Source organism: Rattus norvegicus, chromosome 14, assembly GCF_021556685.1.
Source record: "Rattus norvegicus strain SHRSP/BbbUtx chromosome 14, alternate assembly SHRSP_T2T, whole genome shotgun sequence".
Taxonomy (NCBI): Eukaryota; Metazoa; Chordata; class Mammalia; order Rodentia; family Muridae; genus Rattus; species Rattus norvegicus.
In genome coordinates, this window is record NC_141547.1 from 80,711,800 (window position 1) to 80,732,714 (window position 20,915).

At 42.9% G+C, this 20,915-nt stretch overlaps 1 protein-coding gene and 1 long non-coding RNA gene across 4 annotated transcripts in view; one reads left to right on the top strand and one right to left on the bottom strand.

The window, feature by feature from the left end:
• Positions 1 to 1,718: 1,718 nt before the first annotated feature.
• The window catches only part of Fam193a (family with sequence similarity 193, member A), a 125,742-nt gene continuing 106,545 nt past the window's right edge, over positions 1,719 to 20,915 (bottom strand). For all 3 annotated transcript variants that reach the window (XM_087583201.1, NM_001427458.1, XM_087583200.1), the window contains 2 exon segments: positions 12,392 to 12,473; positions 1,719 to 2,521 (listed from right to left, as the gene is read on the bottom strand). In XM_087583201.1, the coding sequence (XP_087439327.1) occupies positions 2,428 to 2,521; positions 12,392 to 12,473 (176 nt within the window). In that variant the 3' untranslated portion in view covers positions 1,719 to 2,427.
• Positions 2,479 to 6,694, top strand: LOC148001412 (uncharacterized). Its single transcript, XR_015637510.1, has 2 exons — positions 2,479 to 5,275; positions 5,396 to 6,694. It is a non-coding gene; the product is annotated as an uncharacterized LOC148001412 (long non-coding RNA).

Sequence of the window (20,915 nt, forward strand, 5' to 3'; positions counted from 1 at the left end):
TTGGTATTTGATCCTTAGTGGTTTGAATGAGAATTGCTCCCCATAGGTTCACGTTTGAATACTTTCTTGGTTAGGAGGTATGGCCTTTTGGATAGGTATCACAGGGTGGGGTGAAGGTGGGCTTTGAAGTTGTAAAAGACTAGTACTGTTCCTAGTGTCTCTTCAACTCTAGTGCCATCCCCTAATTGTCTACTACGTTGTTCCCCACCACGATAGTCATAGAGTCTAATCCTCTGAAACTGTGAGCCCCAAATTAAACACGTTTTTCTAGAAGTTGCCTTAGTCATGGTGTTTTATAATAGGCTCCCCTGGAGCCTGCCTGCGCACAGGCTCTGGCAGGAAGTCTTCAGCCTCCCTCAGGCAATGACCACCTTTGGGTTTTGGTTTCCCCTACCCAGAAGCAGAATGACCACTCTAACCTGCAAAAACCCTGGCAGCCTCTACCGCCATGGAACTCCCTCACCACTTACTCTCCCCTCTGCATCAACTGGGACCAGACGCTTCTGCTGTCTTCTAGTTTTTTTGTTCTTCAAACTGCTGAGTCATGTACCCTTGATGATAGAGCCAAAGAAACTTGAGGCTTCTAGGGAAACAGAAAGCTCATTCCTGGCAGCACATGACAAGAAAATGTGAGGAACTGGCCTGCAACACACCATAAGTACTCAAGAGCTGGGGGCTAGGTTCTGAGTGACTCTGGGCCCCAATATGGTACTTGGTGTTGGGGCACCCAGGTTTTCCCCCCTCACTAGTATAGTGCCAACAGTTCCTGCTGGTGCTATAGCTGGAGATCCTGGGTTCCTCTTGGCAGGTGGCTTGGCTCCAGAAGAGGCCCAGAAAGGCAGTGTCTGGGAGGCAAGCTCAATATTGGGCCTCTCTAGCCATTTCTGAAACCAGGAAATAACACCTGTACCTCTGGGAATAGAACCAGAATCTCTGCCCTTTCAAGAGCACTGTTTATGCAAGGTCACATCTCTGCATGACTCTCTTTGCTCAACTGTCCCAGGAACACAGGGATGAGTTGCTTTCTCACCTGGAAAAGCGAGCATTCTATACCTCCTTTGGGTACTGTCAGCCTGGGCCTGATGATCTTCCCACCTCAGGTCTTATTCATCTTCTCCTAGGTGCTGGATGCCTCAATGTTCGAAAAATATGAGCCATGTAGTGTGCTGAGGTGAGACGAAAACTAGATGAACCCAGAGGCAACTGTGTGACCCTCCTGTTATCTCCGAAGGGACAAAGATGGGTCTAACCAAGCCAGAATTACTCTTTCACTTTTCAATACCCTTGTTCCTAATCTAAACCCAATTAAGAATTCCACTACAGATCACAACTCCCCTCCTCCCCCAAATGTGGATAGGTACCTGCATACAAGGCGTAATAACCCTCTGCTATGTGTTACAAAGACTCAGTCTCTATTCTGTGTCCTAGTGACCTGGGTATAACCCACAACCCCACTTTGCAACTTCCTGGTACTTCTGGGCATGAGCACATGAAGCCTAATCGTCTGTTTGGCTGCTGTGTCTTGTTCACTTCTTTGTTCTAGTACCTGTACCAGCCTCGTGTTCAGAAGACCACTGAGGATACCAGGAACCCTGAGACCTAGGAATATCAGAAAGTGACTTTGGAGTTGGTGGCCTTGGGTCACTGGGACGAATACCACCCATTTGATACCTCCCACCGCACCCGTCATCCCCAGCAGAAAGCAACCAGACTGGGTCTCCTGCTGTACTAATGTATTCCATCTTTCAAAAAGAAAGACATGATTTTAATATTACTTAACAATATGTTAAAAAAGTAGCCAGGCAGGCCTCCGTGTTAATACGGTTGTACGCTCTAGAACAGACTTGATGGTGTGAGTACTGGGTGGGTTTCTTGTTTTTAACGTTCTCATTCTGCAAGGGGTCTTACACAAGCTGGCTACAAGTCAGGGGGTCAAACACAAACAGCGCAACGTGTACACTCAGAAACAGTAGATTGTGAAAGAGGACAAAGGAGGCCTGCCCGCCCAGCCCGCCTTGGGTGGGACACAGGGCACATGGGAGCTGAGGGATGACTGACACCCTGGCGGGGACAGATGACAGGACAGGGCGAGATGCAGAGGCAACAGAGCCACGTGGATGATGCAAACTCGTCTCTGGCCACGGCCCAGGCCTCTGAAGCCGTGGTGGTGGAGAAATTGGCGGGAACTACTGTTCCATTCCGACAGCACAGAGCTACAATCAAAGAAGTCTCACTCACAGACTACACGCACACAAGCTAACAACGCAGGTCGAGCAGCAAGTTCTCAATCTGGGGGTATCAGGCCACAGCATCCCGCCCTACACACCCTGGGTGGGTACTGAAGCTCAGGGGAGCCAGTGAGGGGCTTGGCTCTTGAGTGGCGCAGCCCAGCTGCCTCCCACATATCCCTCTCCAGGCAGTCCTCATTCAGTGGGCAGCAAAGGTGGCCTTCTTCAAGCTAAAGTTGGACCAGTTGATGGACAGTCTTTGTCGGTTCTGTCTAGCAGAGTCCAAGCAAAACCTGCCAAAACAAAAAGGCAAACTGTCACAGGGCAGAGTTTTTACCCAGACTGGCAACCGCCAAGTCAATTCTTGCTAGCAATTCACCAGGGAGGCTTAGTGAGGTTTAAGTTCAAGTCTCCATGCTTGGAAGAATGGTCCCACCTTTAGGACAATGGCCAAGTTAAGTGGCTTGTGTATCTTTTGGTGACGTCATTTGATACTGTTTTTAGGAGACAGTCTGGAAAATGTAGGAAAAGCAGCATTTACTGTAGGAGAGGGAGAGAGTGTACCAAGTATCACTGAAGGGCTTAGGGAAACCTCTTCTCATGTGACCACCTGAGAGCAGCTGACATCAGCCACTATTACACCTGAAAAACGGGCTTGGGTCCTGCTACTTCCTTATCCCAGAGGCTCCTTAAGACTGATGTAGGTTCTGATGTGTTGTCTAACCCATTACCTAAGTCACACCCTGCTGCCCAGCAGAGGAACTGTTGGGCAGCATCAGGCCAGAGATCACCACACAAGAGGCAGGACTCCAATACAGTCCTGCAGCAGGTCTTCCTGTGATACATACCTCACAGTCTTGGTCAACAGCATGAGCTCACTCAAAACAACAAATGTGTTCAGGGTAAGAAGCCACCAGCAGGCTCAGCCTCCACAGTAGCCATGAGTCTCAGGAAGGAAGGCATGTTGTGGCCAATGTGGCTGGGTATGCAGGAGAGCCACAACTAGGGTCACAGGCAGATACCCACTTGACCAGGACCTTGTGCTGCTAGGAAGAGCAGGTGCTAAGCTTAAGGATATGGTTGCCATGAGCCAGCCAAAACTTCTGTAATTGACCAGAAAGTACTTCAAAATTTGTAGATCCTATAGTCTGTAGCAATCTCATACCTTGCCTCAATGACACAGAAGCATCCATGGCCATAAAGCCTGAGCTGATGTCTCTGAAGTTCATGTTAAACAACATTTAGAGAGTAAAATCCAAAGTTTGTAGAATTTTTGTGTGTCCCAACTTCTTCAGTATATACATTCTCTTAGCTCAGGAAGAGTCACACAGGAACAAGGACAGGCTGGGTCTGGCCCATAGCCTGCAGCAAGTGAATGGCATCTAGGGCAACAGCTAAGACTATGTGTAAAGTGGAGGTTGTGGACTTATTCACAGAGTTAAAACTTACTATGATGAGAAAGGTGGTAAGACTATGCCCTCCACTGCATCTGCCCTCTGTACATGAAGGCCTTCAGGTATGAACCACCCGCCAGCTCTGTGCCCTGACCACAAACACTGGAAGCTAAATAGATTCTGAAAGAGACCACCCTTTGGGGATGGAGAGATGGGCTAGTGAGTGGTTAAGAATGCATAACAGAGAAGAGAACCTTCCAATACCCATTTTGGGTAGCTCACAGCTTCCTGTAAGTCTAGCTCCAAAGCATCTGATACTCTTCTATTTTCTGTGGGTATAAGTGTATGTGTGCACGTACACATATGTACACATACACACACCACACATTAAATAAATAAAATAAAAAATCTTAAGAAAAAAAGGACCAGTCTTTACCCCATTTCTTAGGTAACAATGGTCAATTTGTATATTAATGATGAAAAGAGTATTTTTTTAAAATAATTTACTTTCATTTACGTGCACTGGTGTTTGGCCTACATGTATGTCTGTGTGAGGATATCGGATCCTCTGGAACTGGAGCTACAGACAGTTGTAAAGCTCCCATGTGGGTGCTGGGAATTGAACCTAGGTCTTGTAGAACAACAACCAGTGTTCTTAACAACTGAGCCATCTCTCAAGACCCCAGAGTCTTTTCTTTTTTGTTAAAGACTCTTGCATAATTTTTCATTTTTAACATTCCAGCTCTGATTTGGGGAGCAGAAATTTTATAATAAAACCTAAAATGATGGTTTTCAGGTGGTCTGAATGTTTGTGTTCGAATTGTGGCCCAATCATTCAATCACTGCTTAGCTATGTATTGTCCATTTTGTGGCCTCTGTCCAGATGGAGAAAGAACGAGTCAATGCCAGGGAAGGGCTGTGCCATCTCAGCTCTAGAATCAAAACTCTTTTCTCCTGGAGCTAACCTTCCAAACCTCTAATATCTCTTGTCCAACTGTCTGTCACATGTGTAGGCTACATCCCAGTCCCCTTTCTCTACAAAGCAGTAAGAATGCCTAAAGCCATTCAGAAACAAACTCAATCCTTTGCAAAGGCAAATCTTATCAGAGAATCAAGAACATAACATGCAAGCTGCTCCCCAAAAGACCCGTAGGCCCTGCAAGTGGATGGCCTTACCACATCTAAGACCTAGACCCATTAGGTTGCCATCGCTGGACTGCATTCTGCATGCTCCACACGTATTTATACAGGGTACCAGGATGCAGAAGCCTCAGTGAATGTCCCAATGTAGCCCTTGCTGTCCTGGCATTTGAGTAAGGCCTCCATACTCAGCAGTAGTCTGATTTGAGCATCTGTACTGATCATACTGCATTTTTTTTCACCTTATTGTTTCTTCTACTTAATATTATGGTTGAGCTTCCTCTATAAGGCAAAACTGTCAAGTCCTATAGATGTGCATAGCACTACTAGTATCACTTATGAGGCTCTGACTTACTCTGAGATGTGATCTAGCTTCGCTCAAGTGAGGAGCCTGCTACAGACTCTTGACTAAAAGGAGCGAGAGGCATAAACCTCTGCACCCAGTTTACAACTCAAGTAAGAAAACTTTCCCTTATCTCACTTCAGAAACATTAATTTTCTTCCAAATTAAAGGTTTTTTTTTTTTTTTTTTTTTTTTTTTGGTTCTTTTTTTTCGGAGCTGGGGACCGAACCCAGGGCCTTGCGCTTCCTAGGTAAGCGCTCTACCACTGAGCTAAATCCCCAGCCCCAAAGGTTTTATTTTATAAGTAGGACTGAGGACTAAAGCCAGATTTCTCTGCATTATACCCGTAACCCAGCCAAAAGCTTGCTTTTGACACTTAAATTCTTTTTCTTTTTTTTAGATTTATTTATTATGTATACAGTACTCTGTCTGCATGTCTGCCTGTAGTCCAGAAGAGGGCACCAGATCTCATTACAGATGGTTGGGAGCCACCATGTGGTTGCTGGGAATTGAACTCAGGATCTCAAGGAAGAGCATTTAGTGCTCTTAACCACTGGGCCATCTCTCCAGCCCCTTGACATTTAAATTTTTTTACCCATGAAGCGTTGGCTTTTAAGAATGGTATGGAACTGGTAGCCAATTTCAGTTTTGTTTTTTCTTTGATAACAACTCCCATAGCCACACCTATGAAGAGCTTCATTTCTAAAGCAATCTGCTGATCCATCTTCTTTAACAAACCAGGCCCAGTATTTTCACCAAGCTCTTTCAGGGCCTTTCCTTCTACATGGTCATCACAAGCTCTCAATGGAAGGCTTCTACAACTTTAAATTGGGTAGGGATAACAGCCTCCCTTTGTTCTTCTGGGAGGTATAACCAAATCATACTTACCCTCCTTGTAAAATGTAGTAGCATCCATGAATGACTGACATATATAATATGGTATTAGGATGCAGAAGCCTTACCAACAGACCCAGTGCAGCCGCTGCTGTCCTGACAACTCAACGTCAAGTACACAACCCCAGCAGCCAGCAAGCCACACTACTTTGGCGTCAGTTCTTCCTTCTCTCAGAAGTATCTTGGCTTTTACCATGGTAATTTCCTCATGTTCTCAGAGTTTTTTTTTTTTTTTTTTTTTTTTTTTTTTTTGGTTCTTTTTTTCAGAGCTGGGGACCAAACATGTTCTCAGAGTTTTAACACATACATTTGCATCTGTGAACGTTTTTTTTAAAAGACTTATTCATTTATTATATATAAGTACACTGTAGCTGTCTTCAGATACACCAGAAGAGGTCATTGGATCTCTTTACAGATGGTTGTGAGCCACCATGTGGTTGCTGGGAATTGAACTCAGAACCTCTGGAAGAGCAGTCAGTGCTCTTAACCGCTGAGCCATATCTCTCCAGCCCACATTTTATTTCTTATGTGAGGGTCTCCAACTCACCATGTACCTGACAATGAGCTTGAATTATGTATGATCCTCCTCCTGTCTCTACATCTCAAGTGCTGGCATTATAGGCATGAATCTCCTCCATGTCTGGTTTTATGAAATGCTGGGAACTGAACACAAAGCACTCTACTAACTAGGTATACTCCCTGCACCAAAATTGAAAAATGGACTTTATGAGTCTTAATTCATGAAAACAGCATGGTTAGCTGGTATGAAACTTACTGGCATCAACACAAGACTCTATCCCTGTGGGTCACCTCAATAAAGACACATTGCCACACCTTTTCCTGCCTTGTCCTGTTCTCCCCTAAGTCCTACCTTGATTTAGGGTCAAGAAATAGTGATAAAGGTCTGTCAGTGGATAAATTCACATGTAATCTGGCCAACACGACCTGTCTTGTGCTGGCCTGGTCACTGCATATGCTCCTGTGGGAAACCTTCCTTGGTGCGGCATTGCAGATACTGTTCGTAATGTAGAGGGAATTCTACTGGAGGGACATAACATTTTTGGTGATGATCAACATAATGGACAGGAAGGTATGCAGGAGCTGCTGAATTCTGCTCCGTGGTGTCACTGCACAGCCTTCTCCCCATGACTCAATCACAATTTATTCTAACATGCTTTAGAAACCCAAGCTCCATGATTGTAATGGCTAATCTTGGTTGACTAGACTGGAATCAACCAAAACCCAAGCTGCTGGGCATTCCTGTGGTTTTCTTGATTGGCTCATTTGAGATAGGAAGACCCATGCTAAGTCTGGGCCATACGTTTTAGTGGACATAGGGGTAGAAAAACAGCCTGCTTGCTCTCACTCTAGCTGGCAAGCCCATATATTCTGTTGAAGCATTCCTCTGCTGCTATTAAAACCCAATTCTTCGGGATTCCTAAATAGACTACAGACTAGCAGCTCTCTATGAATGCTTTGAGACTCTAGGACCAGATAGGAAAAGCTGATACATACAGTTTTGTGGCCTTTCTACTGGGAGACAGTCACTGTTGGACTAGCAGCACCCTGGTCTGTAAGTCACTCTACTAAATCCTTTCACTATATACCATATGCATTCTATCAGTCCCATTTTTCTAAAGAATTCGAATACAATGACCATTCTTGGGATTTAAGCCACAGGTAAAATGTGCAAAAGTCAATAACTGTTAATTCTTGTCTTTGAACAGGATCTGTGGGTAAGGCCTTCATTAGTGCTTTGTTGTCTTAAATTTTATGTATGTGTGAGTTTTCACAGCATGTTTGTATGTGCATCACATGTATGCCTGGTGCCCAAGCAGACTAAACGGGGGCATTGGATCCCCTGGAATTGGAGTTATAGATGGTTGTGAACCACCGGAGGGTTTGGAAATGAACTTATGTCCTCTCCAGGAGCAAGAAATGCTTTGAACTGCTGAAGCCATCTCTCCAACCTCAGTGAGCCCTCCCTCCCTTTCTTATTACAAGTGTGGAGTCAGAGGATAACTTGTTGGAATTGGTTCTCTACCTCTTCCAGGTGTGTTCTGGAGATCAAATTCAGATTGCCAGGCTCTGCAGCAGTGCCTTTCTTTACCTGTTCAGCTATCTCAGTTGGCTCCTTTTATGCTTTTCCTTTAAAAGCTCCCTAGACTTCTGAGTGTAAGTCCTGTGTGACCTCTGCTAGCTCAATGAGGGGTAGTGCAGTGACATGGGTCCTATGGTAAGTGCTGTGTGCCTCGTCCTTTACTATCTATCTGTCCTCTTCTCTTTGTTGAAGGGAACCCAGGACCTCTAACAACTAAGTAGGTTCCCTACCAATGAGACTAATTCCCAACCAATAAACACTGAATCTGTTTAAATTACAATTTTGGATTATTGGTGTGTAAAGAAAGCAGTTAACTTTAACTTTTATACTGAACCCACACACTACTCCCTTGTGATGTTCTTTCACATTTACTCTGTAGACAAAAGAGACTATTTATAAAATAATTTTATTATTCCTTCCTGTCAACTTGTTTAAGCCTTCAGTTTCTTTTTTCTGTATTGGCTAAGAATTATAGCTTGAGGCTGAGTAATCTGGAAAGGCACAGTACCTCTATTTTATACATTTTTCCTTTCCCAGGTAGGGAATACAAAATCTATTTTTGTCCTATCTCTTTCTGTTAGTCCAGGTCCCCTAGAGGAACACAAGGGTGTGTGTGCACGCACGTTATTAGAATGACTTGCAGGCTGTGGTCCAGCTAGTTCAACAGTGGCTGTCTACCAATGTGAAGTCCAAGCAAAGTTCAAGAATCCAGTTCTGTCCACAAGGCTGGGCATCTCAGCTGGTTTTTCCTTCTAGGGGCTCTAATGACAGGGAAGGAACGGACCTGACAGTGAGAGTGAGGGCAAACAGACAAAGGGAGAGCTTCCTTCTTCTATGACCTTTATATAGGCTGCCACCAGAAGGTATGGGCAGATGAAAGGAGGATCTTTCCACTTTAAATACTTTAATTAAGAAAACGACCTCTCGAAGCTGTATACACACACTGGGGTTGTAGTTAACTCCATATCAACTACAACTGGTAGTCAAGCTGACAACTAACAACAGCCATCGCGCTCGCACTCTTTAGAGTGCACCAGTTTACCAATTGCTTGTTTCTTCCCTGGTCAATTCTCACCTTCCATTTAGTTTTTTGTTTTGTTTATGGTGAATACTGTCTCATAAACATTTGTCTTGGTTGGTATCGAAGTCACTTGAGATCTACTTGCCCCTGCCTCCTGAATTAAAAAGGGATTAAAAAGTCATGTGCCACTACTCTCAGAAATTCTGTAGTCCTTTTTGCTTGTCTATCATTTCTGTTTTTCTTTTGTAGCTTTTTAAAAACAATTTTGCTTTGTACATCAGGCTGGTCTTGAATTCAAATTCCAGGTGTACACCACCATGGCTGGCTATTTCAAGTATAGCATTATAAATAGCATGCACATATATATGTACATTCAAACATTTTAATATCTAATACAGTGGTTCTCAACCTCTAGATTATGACCCCTTTAAAGGAGTCAAATGACCCTTCACAGGGGATCACATATTAGATATCCTGAATATCAGCTATACATTACTATCTATAACAGTGGCAAAATTAGTTATGGAGTAGCAACAAAAATAATTTTATGGTTGGGGGTCACCACAACATGAGGAACTGTATTAAAGAATCATAGCATTAGGGAAGTTAAGAACCACCTCTCTAACAGATACTTCTTTTGATCTATATAATGTGTTCCAATTTATTTTGACTAGATCCGCCGCCCCCACACACACTCCCCCCCCCCCCCCCCCCGGAGGTGAGGACTGAACTCAAGGCCTTGGGCTTGCTAGGCAAGCGCTCTACCACTGAGCTAAATCACCAACCCCTTAGAATTTTGTTTTAAGGCAAGGTCTCATGCTAGCCTAGGCTGACCTGCAAGTCACTATGTAGCCCAGGTTGGTCTTGAACTCACAGTGATCCTTACTTTAGCCTCCTGAGTGCTGGGAATACAAATTTAAGATACTGCATCTGGGTACAATTTTTCTTTTTATTTATGGTTACTGACATATGATGGTGTTTACCATCTTCCTTCTTTTATAAAAGATTTATTTTTATTATTTACAACTATGTGTGTCTGTGGAGGCCACAGGAGTTGAATCTCCTAGAGTTGTAGTTATAGGACATTTTGAGCAGTACCTTATGGATGTAGAAAATTGGAAACGCAGTCCCCTGGAAAACAATCACTTGATCCTTTTTGGATTGTTGAGCCATCTCTCTAGACCCATTTGTCTTTTACTCAAAGATCTATTTCTTTCTTTCTTTTTTTTTTCTGGAGCTGAGGACAGAATCCAGGGCCTTGCGCTTGCTAGGCAAGCGCTCTACCACTGAGCTAAATCCTCAACCCCTGATCTATTTCTTTTTACTTATATATAGGTCTGTGTGTCTGTGTCAGGGTATATTCATGTGAGTACAGGTGCCCAAAGAGCTAAGAAGAGGACATTAGACCACTGGGTCTATAGTTACAGACAGTTATGAGATACTGACATGATACCTGTGCCTTTGAGCTCTACACTGACAAGCCATTCCTCTAGCCCCTACTTCTATTTTTTTGGAGAAAATTTTTCTCTCTGTAATCACAGCTAGCCTCGAATTTGTTATCACCTACCTCAGCTTTCCAGATAGCTGGAGCTACAGAAATGAATTACAATGCTCGGCTTTAGCCTTGGACTAAGTTCCTTGCTGTCTGGACATCTATTCCCAGGTATTTGTGGCCAGGAATGTAGGCTGGTATGGGACTGGTGGCTAAGTATCTATGAATTAAAGCATGCAGAAGGCTGAGGCAGGAAGATCATGAGACCAAGGTCTGCCTGAGTAACTTAGTAAGATCATGCCTCAACATGGGGCTGGGAAGCAGCTTTGCAGTAGGCTATTTGTCTGTTCGCCTGTCCCATACCACCCTGCATTCCTGGTCACAAGTACCTGGAAACAGATGCCAGGGCAGCGTGGGAGCTACAGATGAACATTTCAGAATGCTGAAATGAAACTCCTGACAGTCTATGACATCAAAGCAGAACCCAGTGCACTGACTTCCTATACAACAATCTTGGGCAGATGCTTTAATAATTTAAGTGTGATATGGTGATATATGCCTATAATCATTAATAAAGTAACATTAAGAAAGTAGAAGCAGGAGGCTATACAGTGAGTCTAAGGTCACCCTGGGTTACATGAGACCCTGTCTTTAAAAACAAACCAAACACTGAAAATTCAATTAGTTTACTTACAACTCTTTTGGAGTCTATATAAATGTACTTAAGCATATACAAACATTAACCATTTCACTTCATCCTTCCTTTGGTTTCTTCTTGGGCTTCGAGAGTTTTCCATGTCTAACCATTTGTACATGCCCTGCAGGTCTCTAATAGAGAATGAATACTTTTGTCTTTTCTTACACATTGTGCCCTTCATGGCCTGGAAGATGGCTCAATGGTTAACATCATTGACTATTCTTCTAGAGGATCAGAGTTTGAGTCCTAGCACCCATGTGGGAAAACAAACAAACACCTGTCTGTAACTCCAATTCCAGGGGATTCAACACCTTCTCCTGGCCTTTTTGGGCACTACACACAAATAGTGCTTAAACATACATAAAGACAAATATGAAAAACAAAACAAAACACCCAAAACATAATGTGTCCTTTGGTCTTCATGTGGCTGAGACAAAGGTTATATTTTCTGGAACTTGTAATCTTGCCTCAGCTCCCCAGCTACTAAGGATTACAAGTATATGATGAAATATGCTGCTTAAAATCTTTTGCTGCCATAATTCATAAAGTAAACAAAGATCCTTGAATACGATCCCAACCAAGTTTGCCACCAAAAAGCTGCTCTGTGTTCAATGTTACTTTTCTCCTTAAAGAAGGCTACGCAAGGGGTTGGGGATTTAGCTCAGTGGTAGAGCGCTTGCCTAGGAAGCGCAAGGCCCTGGGTTCGGTCCCCAGCTCCGAAAAAAAGAACCAAAAAAAAAAAAGAAGGCTACGCAACTTCTCAAAATCCCCCATGTGCACGAAAGTCATCTGCTAGGCTACCAAGAACACAGGTGGCTAGAAACAGAAGAAGCAGATCTTGAGAGGCTGCTGATTCAGGCCCACCAGGAGAATCACCACTTTCAACTGCTCTTTGAGCACATGGACACTGAAAGAAGTGAGTGAAGATGAACTGTGTACACGAGGGCAGGGATATGGGTGGCATGACGTGGGACAGGGTGGATCATATAGGGTGACAGAAATGTCACAGGAGGATCACGAGAATAGGCAAACCAGATAAGCTTGGCAAACAGGAAGTCCTGACAAGCAGGCCTTATGTTACCTTTTGAAATACTCCACCTCCCGCTCGGTCTCATCCATATCCACATTGTCCAGGTCGATGTCTTTAGGCAGAAAAACATCATCTGTAAAGTGAAGGAAAGGAGATATCTCACATTACCAGAGTGGCCATCTCACCAGAATAAAGAGATAGACAAGACTCTGCAAAAGTTCAGGAGAGCAGACTGCTTGTGACCACCTAGAGCTACTCACTCATGTGCTCAAACAAAGCCATTACTACTTCAAGGTCCCAGCAACAAAACCTGCTGGAGAGAAGCTCAACTCAGAACTCAAGCCTTCCCACATCGGAAGTGTAGTCCTGCGTAACTTTCCAGGCACCAACGAGTCATTGGCTGAGGGACATTCTACATCCCAGAATCTCAGCCCAGTTTGATAATTTCAACTTTTCTTCTCTGTCATGCGGCATCTGACGGACACTGAGCCTCTTCCCCAAGCCTGGCTCCAAGCGTGCAATATCAATGACAATGTAAAGGCAGAGGGAGCTCACACTTCTTTGTTAAAAAACAAACCTTAGTCTCTCAAATAACCACCAGCCTAGTTCTACCATGGGGTATTTCCACAGTGGCATAATTAGGGCACATCTCACTTGCATAACAGCAGCTGCCGTTGTGGCAACTCACATGACAAGAGTACCACAGTCTGTTCTGAAAAGTAACAAAGCCCAGGAGAGAGCCTCTGGGTTCCTAAACTCAGAAGGAAGAAAAGACAAGATTCAGAGGAAAGATAGCCAATGAGTCACATTAGGCTTTATATACCTGCACAGGGCTGCACTCCAGACCAGACCCCACATTTGAAGATTCAAGTAGTAGAAATAAAAAGCAAAGAAAAGGGCTGGAGAGATGGCTCAGCGGTTAAGAGCACTGACTGCTCTTCCAGAGGTCCTGAGTTCAATTCCCAGCAACCACATGGTGGCTCACAACCATCTGTAATGAGATCTGATGCCATCTTCTGGTGTGTCTGAAGACAGCGACAGTGTGCTTAATAAATAAATCTTTTAAGAAAAAAAAAAAAAAAGCAAGGAAAGAAGATGGTATGCCTGTTACTCTAGCCATTACAGTCTGGGTTACACAAAACCTATCTTGAGGAGGAGGGGAAGAAAGAAAGACAAAACAAAACAGGGCCAAGCTCTGACTAGTTCAGTTGGAGTTCCACAACACATGGTGTAGGAGCGAACCAAGTCCTGTGAATTACCTACTGAACCACTCCTGCACTGTAGCATGCATATGTACCCCACACAACAAATAAGTGAATGTAGAAGGAATAATAAAGGACACGTACACACACACACGCACATGCACACACACCCACCCCGTGAAGAGTTAACAGATCTGGCCCTCTCAGGGGAAGGCAAGATCATGACTGCAGGCGTGTGAAGAGTAAAGCTCAGCAGTCGTTTCAGTCTCAGAGCAGCGGCAGTCATAACTGCACACATACACTGAGACACCAGTCCAGGTAGTAATACTACAGTGTCTACCACACACTTTCCTAGTTTCCTTTTCTGGTTTAGTTTCGTGGAGTGCTTTCCCAGTATTCAATAAACGCTGGGTTCAATTACCAGCACACACAGAAGCTGCACATGGTGGTACTTCCCTGTAACCCCAGGACTTAGGAGGTGTAGGCAGAAGGAGGAGAAGCTCAAAGTCATTGTGAGATACAGAGAAAGTTGGAGGTCTGCTTGGTCTACATGAGACCCTATCTCAAAAATATAAAATAAGTGAGCATTTATAAAACTTTAATATAAGCCATATTTGGTACTAAGACCAGTTTTTCCACAGCATATTAAAATGCAAATGTGACTTAAGAATTTTAAATCTACGGGAGCCAATACATTCACTGCCAATGAGTAAGAATGTAGTGATGAGAGGAGACATGTTGAGGCTGTGTAACACTTATCTAAGGACCAGGGCCTGTCCCAAGCATTAACCAAAGATGTTGTATTCAGAAAAAGCAGAATCAATGAGAAATGAGCAAAATGAAGAGAAGGAACTGGAATAGCAAAGTAGAAAGAGCAGAATTGGCTGTCAGCTACAGAGGAAGGAGGAGGTACAGTGAGTCCCTTAAAGGAAAATAAGGCAGGATGTGAGAGGGGATATCAGGAAATAGGCACCGAGGCACTGAAGTAGTAAGTCTAACTACTAAGTAAGTAGAAATTTAACACAGTTGGGATATAGTTTGACCCCACAAAAGCACACTGCGGCTTAACTCCTTATTTAAATGCTAGAATGTGGGGCCCAAAGGGCAGAGCCTCAGGAATGACTCGCAGGAGCCAGCTCTTCTTTAAAGGCCCCAGATTATGTATGTAGAGTGCCTGTTCTAGGGGCTGGAGATGGCTTTTGTTGCCTTTCCAGGAGATGTCAGTTCAAATCCCCATCCATGTGTAGCAGCTCACGGCTGCCTGTAACTCTAGCTTCAGGCGATCCAACGCACTCTCTTTTGGCCTCTGCTGACACCAGCAGACAGAGACAGACAGACAGACACACACGCACACATCAAAACAAACAAACAAAACAAAGAAAACAAAAAAAAAGTGTATGTTCTAAAGTGGGCCATTACTTCAACTTCCTCAGAACACCTGCATTTCTTGGGACTTTTCTGCTCTACCTGGAGGTAGCACAAGGCCACAATAGATAAACATGTTGGATCTTGCACTCCTCAGCTTCTAGAACTGTGAGTGAAACTAAACCTCTTTTTTTTCAACAAATGACCCTGTCCCAGGTGTTTTGCTATAGCAACAGAAAAAAGATTTTTTCCTAAGTACCAAATATGTTTAGAAATAAAAGTGTTGGGGCTGGGGATTTAGCTCAGTGGTAGAGCGCTTGCCTAGCAAGCGCAAGGCCCTGGGTTCAGTCCCCAGCTCCGAAAAAAAAGAAAAAAAAAAAAAAAAAGAAATAAAAGTGTTGAAGAAAATACCACAGAGAAAAAAAAAAAAACAATACATATAAGACACTCAAAGTAATTACAAGATAGTGGTAACATTGAGGCTAACTATAAAGTTATTATAACAATGGGAATGGCTTTAACTCACCAAAGAAAACCTCTCTTTCCTCCTCTGACTCCCAGCCCTGACAGGGCCGACTTTGGAGCTCTACAGTAGTGGATCCTTTAATTCTAGTTACTCAGGAGGTTACGGCAAGAGGACTGCAAGTTTGACACCAGCCTGGACAACGTTTTTATCCATCCCACACCACCCCCCAAAAAAGTGGAGATGCATCTTAGTGACAGGGTACTTTCGATAAAGTAATTTATATATCACCAATAACATAAGGCAGAAATACACCTGTAACTTAAGTTCATAGGAGACATTCACAACAGTTAGGACTGCAGGGGTCCCACAAAGGCCAAGGAAGGGGCTACTGGTAACGAAAACTATGGAAGTGGGGACTACGGGGAGGAACTTAAGTCAGGGGACAATTCTGAAGGAATAGTGGTGCTTTACTCCCGCCCGCATCTCTCTGCCTACCAGCCATTTTAAGTTGAACTGATTTCTTCTGCTATTATGTGCTGCTTTGCCACAAGCCCCAAAGCAACTGGGCTGACTAGAGGCTAACATCTAAAGAACAGAGAGCAAAGTAAGCCTTCCCTCTTTAGCAGTCAATCATTTCAAGCATTCTGTTCTAATAGTAGAAAGCTATCTGTTAGGTTGTAAGTGGAGAGCTCTGAACATTTCCAGAGAAAGAAATGTCCAAACACTCTAACCAGGACGGGAGAGCAAGGGTGGTGGTGGTGGGGGTAAAACAACTAGGAAAGCAACGAGCCTCCCCACCTAGAATATAAGGCTGCAAAGATGCTACCTGGTACAAGGAAAACCATACGAAGCCAACAACACGGAAACTACATTTCTAAACAACCTAGCTGAAAAATCACCTGTCAGACAGACCACAGTGCCAAATGAGGTGACACTAGCATGTGATCCAGAACTCAGGAGGAGGTGGCAACAGAGCTAGAAGCCAGCTGGGTAACACACTAGGTGTGCAGCAAGCTTGAGTTCCTCGGTAAGATGTCTCAAAAAATTCTTTGGGATACAATTAAAGTAATGATAGCAATTAGTGGAAAATGCCAACTATCAAACACTTTTATCAATAAAGGCAGAAGAGGAATGAAAACAAATGAAATTTCTTCTTTTCTTACTTTAAAAAAAAAAAAAGACAGTCCTTCCACATATCCCTGGCTATTCATGAACTCACAAAGATGCACGTGGTTTATGCCTTCAGTGGCCCCAAACTAAATTCTAAACTAAAAAGCTAGATGATGGCTCAGTGGTTAAGAGCACTGAATGCTCTTCCAGAGGTCCGGAGTTCAATTCCCAGCAACCACATGGTGGCTCACAACCATCTGTAATGGGATCTGATGCCCTCTTCTGGTGTGTCTGAAGACAGCTACAGTGTACTTATATATAATAAATAAATACATCTTAAAAATAAGTTAGACAATGAACATCAAGGTAACAAACAACAAAATAGAAAAATCACATGAAAGAAATACAGGTAAGAGCAGAAAACTAAAAAGGAAAAAAGGGAAAACCTGAGTTAATCAACAACAACAAAACCTAACAAAGGGTTCAGATTATTAACTTAAGCAAAATCAAAACACAGAGTGAGAAATGGCAAAGAGAAAATACATGTAGGTGACAGGTCACATGTCAGGACCACAGAGCTGGAATGCAAATTCAGTCTTGTCGATACAGGGCGGGCCTGCTCAAAAAGCAAGCTCTGAGCAAGCACAGAACAATTTAGACAAGATTTGGAATGTTAGTTGAAAAGGAAAACTTACTAAAGAAAAGTCATCTTCCAAAATTAACCTCATTACCTGAAGAAATATGAGAGGATTTCTATGGAAACAGACAGAATGCTATCAAACTTCTAAAGCTCTGACAGTTCCAAGACAGCCTCAAGCTGTTCCAGGACTGAAAATGAGGACACTGAAAATGCTCTCTAATTCCTTTTATGAAGATTATTGATTGAAATCCAATTCTGCTCTGTGCAAATAAAGCAAAGTAAAAACAGTGACAAAAAGGAAAGTTACAAATGTATGAAGTATGAATATCAAGACAATAAAGTAACAACAAACAGAACCTCAGCCAAAGAATATAATTACCACAAGGCAAATGGTAATTATTACAGGAATTTTAAGGTTGGTTTAATCTTAGGAAATAGTCTTGAGGAGAAAATCATAATTCGCTCTGTAGGTGCAAAACAAACAAACAAAACAAACAAAAGAAAAACAACCCACCTTGATAAAACTCAATACCTAGTCCTCATAACGACACTCAAGGATGTCAAGACTCACTGGCTCCCATCCTAGCACTAGGTGGAACAGCATCTCAGTCAACAGGGAAACACTACAACCATTTCTGGCAGAATATGATTCACTAAGAGAAAACAACTGTGGAAGCCTTGGGTGAGAGTCTGTGTGTGGGTCTGTGCACACCTGTAGTCCCAGTGCTAGGGAAGCAGAGGCAGGTGGATCTCTATGAGTTTGAGGCCAGCTTGGTCTACACAGTGAATTCCAGGGTAGCCAGAACTACATGAAACCTTGTCTCAAAAACAGACAACACCCCAACCCCACCCAACCCCCCAAGACGCCCAAAACTCAAAGGCTGGCGAGATAGCTTAGTGGTTAGAAGCACTGGCTATTCTTCCAGAGGACCCAGGTTTGATTCCCAGTACCCATGTGTAACTCCATTCTTCTGGAGTTACACAAAAAATTACAATCAAGCTAGGCATGGTCACATAAGACTTTAATCCAAGCACTCAGGAGGGGAGGCAGAGGAGGCAAATCTGAGGACAGCTAGAGAAAAAAGACACAAATTAGTAAAATGTAGAGGTAAAAGGGAAGATAACACTATGTAACAGAAATGAATGGAATGGGGGTTGGGGATTTAGCTCAGTGGTAGAGCGCTTGCCTAGGAAGCACAAGGCCCTGGGTTCGGTCCCCAGCTCTGAAAAAAAAGAACAAAAAAAAAAAAAAAAAAAGAAAAAGAAAAAAGAAATGAATGGTATGCAGAGCCCCCACAACAAACAGGGTTTCTCTGTGTAGTCCTAGCTGTCCCAGAACTCATTTTATAGACCAAGTTACCTCTGCCTCCTGAGTGCTGGGATTAAAGACATGAGCCCACACTACCACTACTCGGCTGAAATTCGGAAAAAAATTAGGAACACATTCCACTAAATTGGAAAATGCAAAAGAATGAATGGATTCCTAGATATATATAAAATATGCCAAGACTGAAGAAATAATTCAAACATATCTAAAACCAACCACAGGATTGAAATAGTAATAAAGTTTCTCACATTACAAAGATCCCAGAAATAGATGGATTCATACAGAATTCTATCTAGATTTCAAAGAACTAATGCCAGTACTATTTTAATTATTCCATAAAATAGAAAAAGAAGGCTTTTAGACACTTCTGAGTCTAGTTTCACATTGATACCAAGATCAGATAAAGATATAACAATAACAAAAGAAATTTATAAGCCAGGTAGGATGACATACACCTTTAGTCCCAGTACTTGGGAGGCAGAGGTATTTCTGAGTTTAAGGTCAGCCTGGTCTACAGGGTGAGTTCTAGGATAGCCAGGGCTACACAAAGAAACACTGTCTTGAAAATAAACAAACAAAACTCCAGAAACAAAATCAAACAAATCAAAAACAAGTGGAGGGGTAGGGCTGGTAATAGCTAGTTGGTAGAGGACTTGCCGCTCAGGTTCAATCCCTACTACTGCATGAAATGGGAATGGTAGCGCACATCCAAAACCTTGGAGGCCTGTCACAACCAACAAAAACCAAACAGCAGCAACATGACACACACACACACACACACACACACACACACACACACACACACAGCACATCAGTCACCCGTCTACAGACACATGACATAACTTCTCCAGTAAACTCCACTGACTGACAAGATTTGAACAGCGAAGCAATTTAGTAAAATAAAAGATAGGAAATTAGCACCAAAAAAAGTTTCATATAACCAACTAGTGAGGCTGTGTTGTCTAACAGGAATGAATGAGATTTGAGTTACATATTTTTAAGAGTAAGATTTTAAAATTTAAAAACAAAACATTATATTTAATCAAAATAGCATCTCAACATGTAAATATAAAATGCATTGTGGTAAAGGACAAAGCTCAGGGATGCAGTGCTTTTCTGAGATGCATAGGTCTTGGGCTTCAACTTCAGTACTGGAACCTAAATACACTGAAATACTTCATCCATTTTAAAACTAGTCTCAAAATATAGTGCACACTTCACAGATACCCTACTGTAGCCTACATCTCAACGCACTACAAGTCACACAGAAGAGCAGCAAAACACTAAGAACAACTAAGAGGTGAGAGAAACACCCATAAAACCTGTAAAACACAGAGACTTCAAAATAACAGTTCAGAGCAGGGAACAGAAAAGGACACAAGGCCCAGACACAGCCCAGGACACATGAAGACCTGCCTCAGAGGAGCAGCACTGTAAACCAAGCACAGCAAGAGATGCCACCATTTGGGAAAAGAGAAAAATAAACCCATACTTCACCCTCATACCTAAGAATAAACCCAAACATGTTTAAGATCTACATGAGGGGAGGAAGAAGAAACCACACAAACACTAGAGGAAAACTTTGTATTCCTCCCTAACCCTGGTGTCAGATAAGGCTAACAATGATCAAACTCCAAAGGCAGTTTACAACGGAAGACTTACAATGTACGACTGGTAAAATGACTGCATGAAAGCAAACAGGAAAACTTCCAAATGGCTGAACAATTCAGTAAACCAAGTCCACAGGAAACTTTGGAACCAGGAGAAGAATTTGGCAGCACCGAAGAGAGGTGAAAAACTCATATCACTAATTTGTAAAAATTTCTTAAAAACCAAATAACAAAATTCTAGTTAAAAACAAAAACAAGCACACAAAACAAGAAAAAGGCTGTATTGGACAGTTGTTTACCAGCTTGATACAGAGTCATTTTTGCTAGAGAGAATCTCAGTGAGGAAATGATCCTGTCAGCCTGGCCTGCCTATGGATGCCTGTGGTGCAATTCTCTTGACTGACGACTGTTGTGTAAGGGCCAAGCTCACTGCATGGATAGTGCCACCTTTGGGATGGTGCTCCTGGGTGCTATAAGAAAGCAAGTGCAGGAAGCCATGAGGAGCAAGCCAGTAAGCAGCATGTCACTTTTATGTACAAAACAGGAAGTTCTCCAGAGTGTAGAACAAAACACTCTGCAACTACTTCAAGAATGTACTAAACCTGTGTAAGTCACTATGAGAACAAGTTCTTACTAATCAAAGATGTCTGAGAACACGTCATGCGGTGGAATATCACAGGAACTCTCCGTGACATAGACATCAAAATTTACTATAAGACTGGAAGCATCAACACAACTGTATTAGGAACAGGTGGACATAGCCTCACCCAAAGATGACCCAGGATACGAGGGATGTTACAGTGGCCACCTTCCTTACTCTCCAGTTCTGTACCTGTGTTTTCAACTAACCACAAA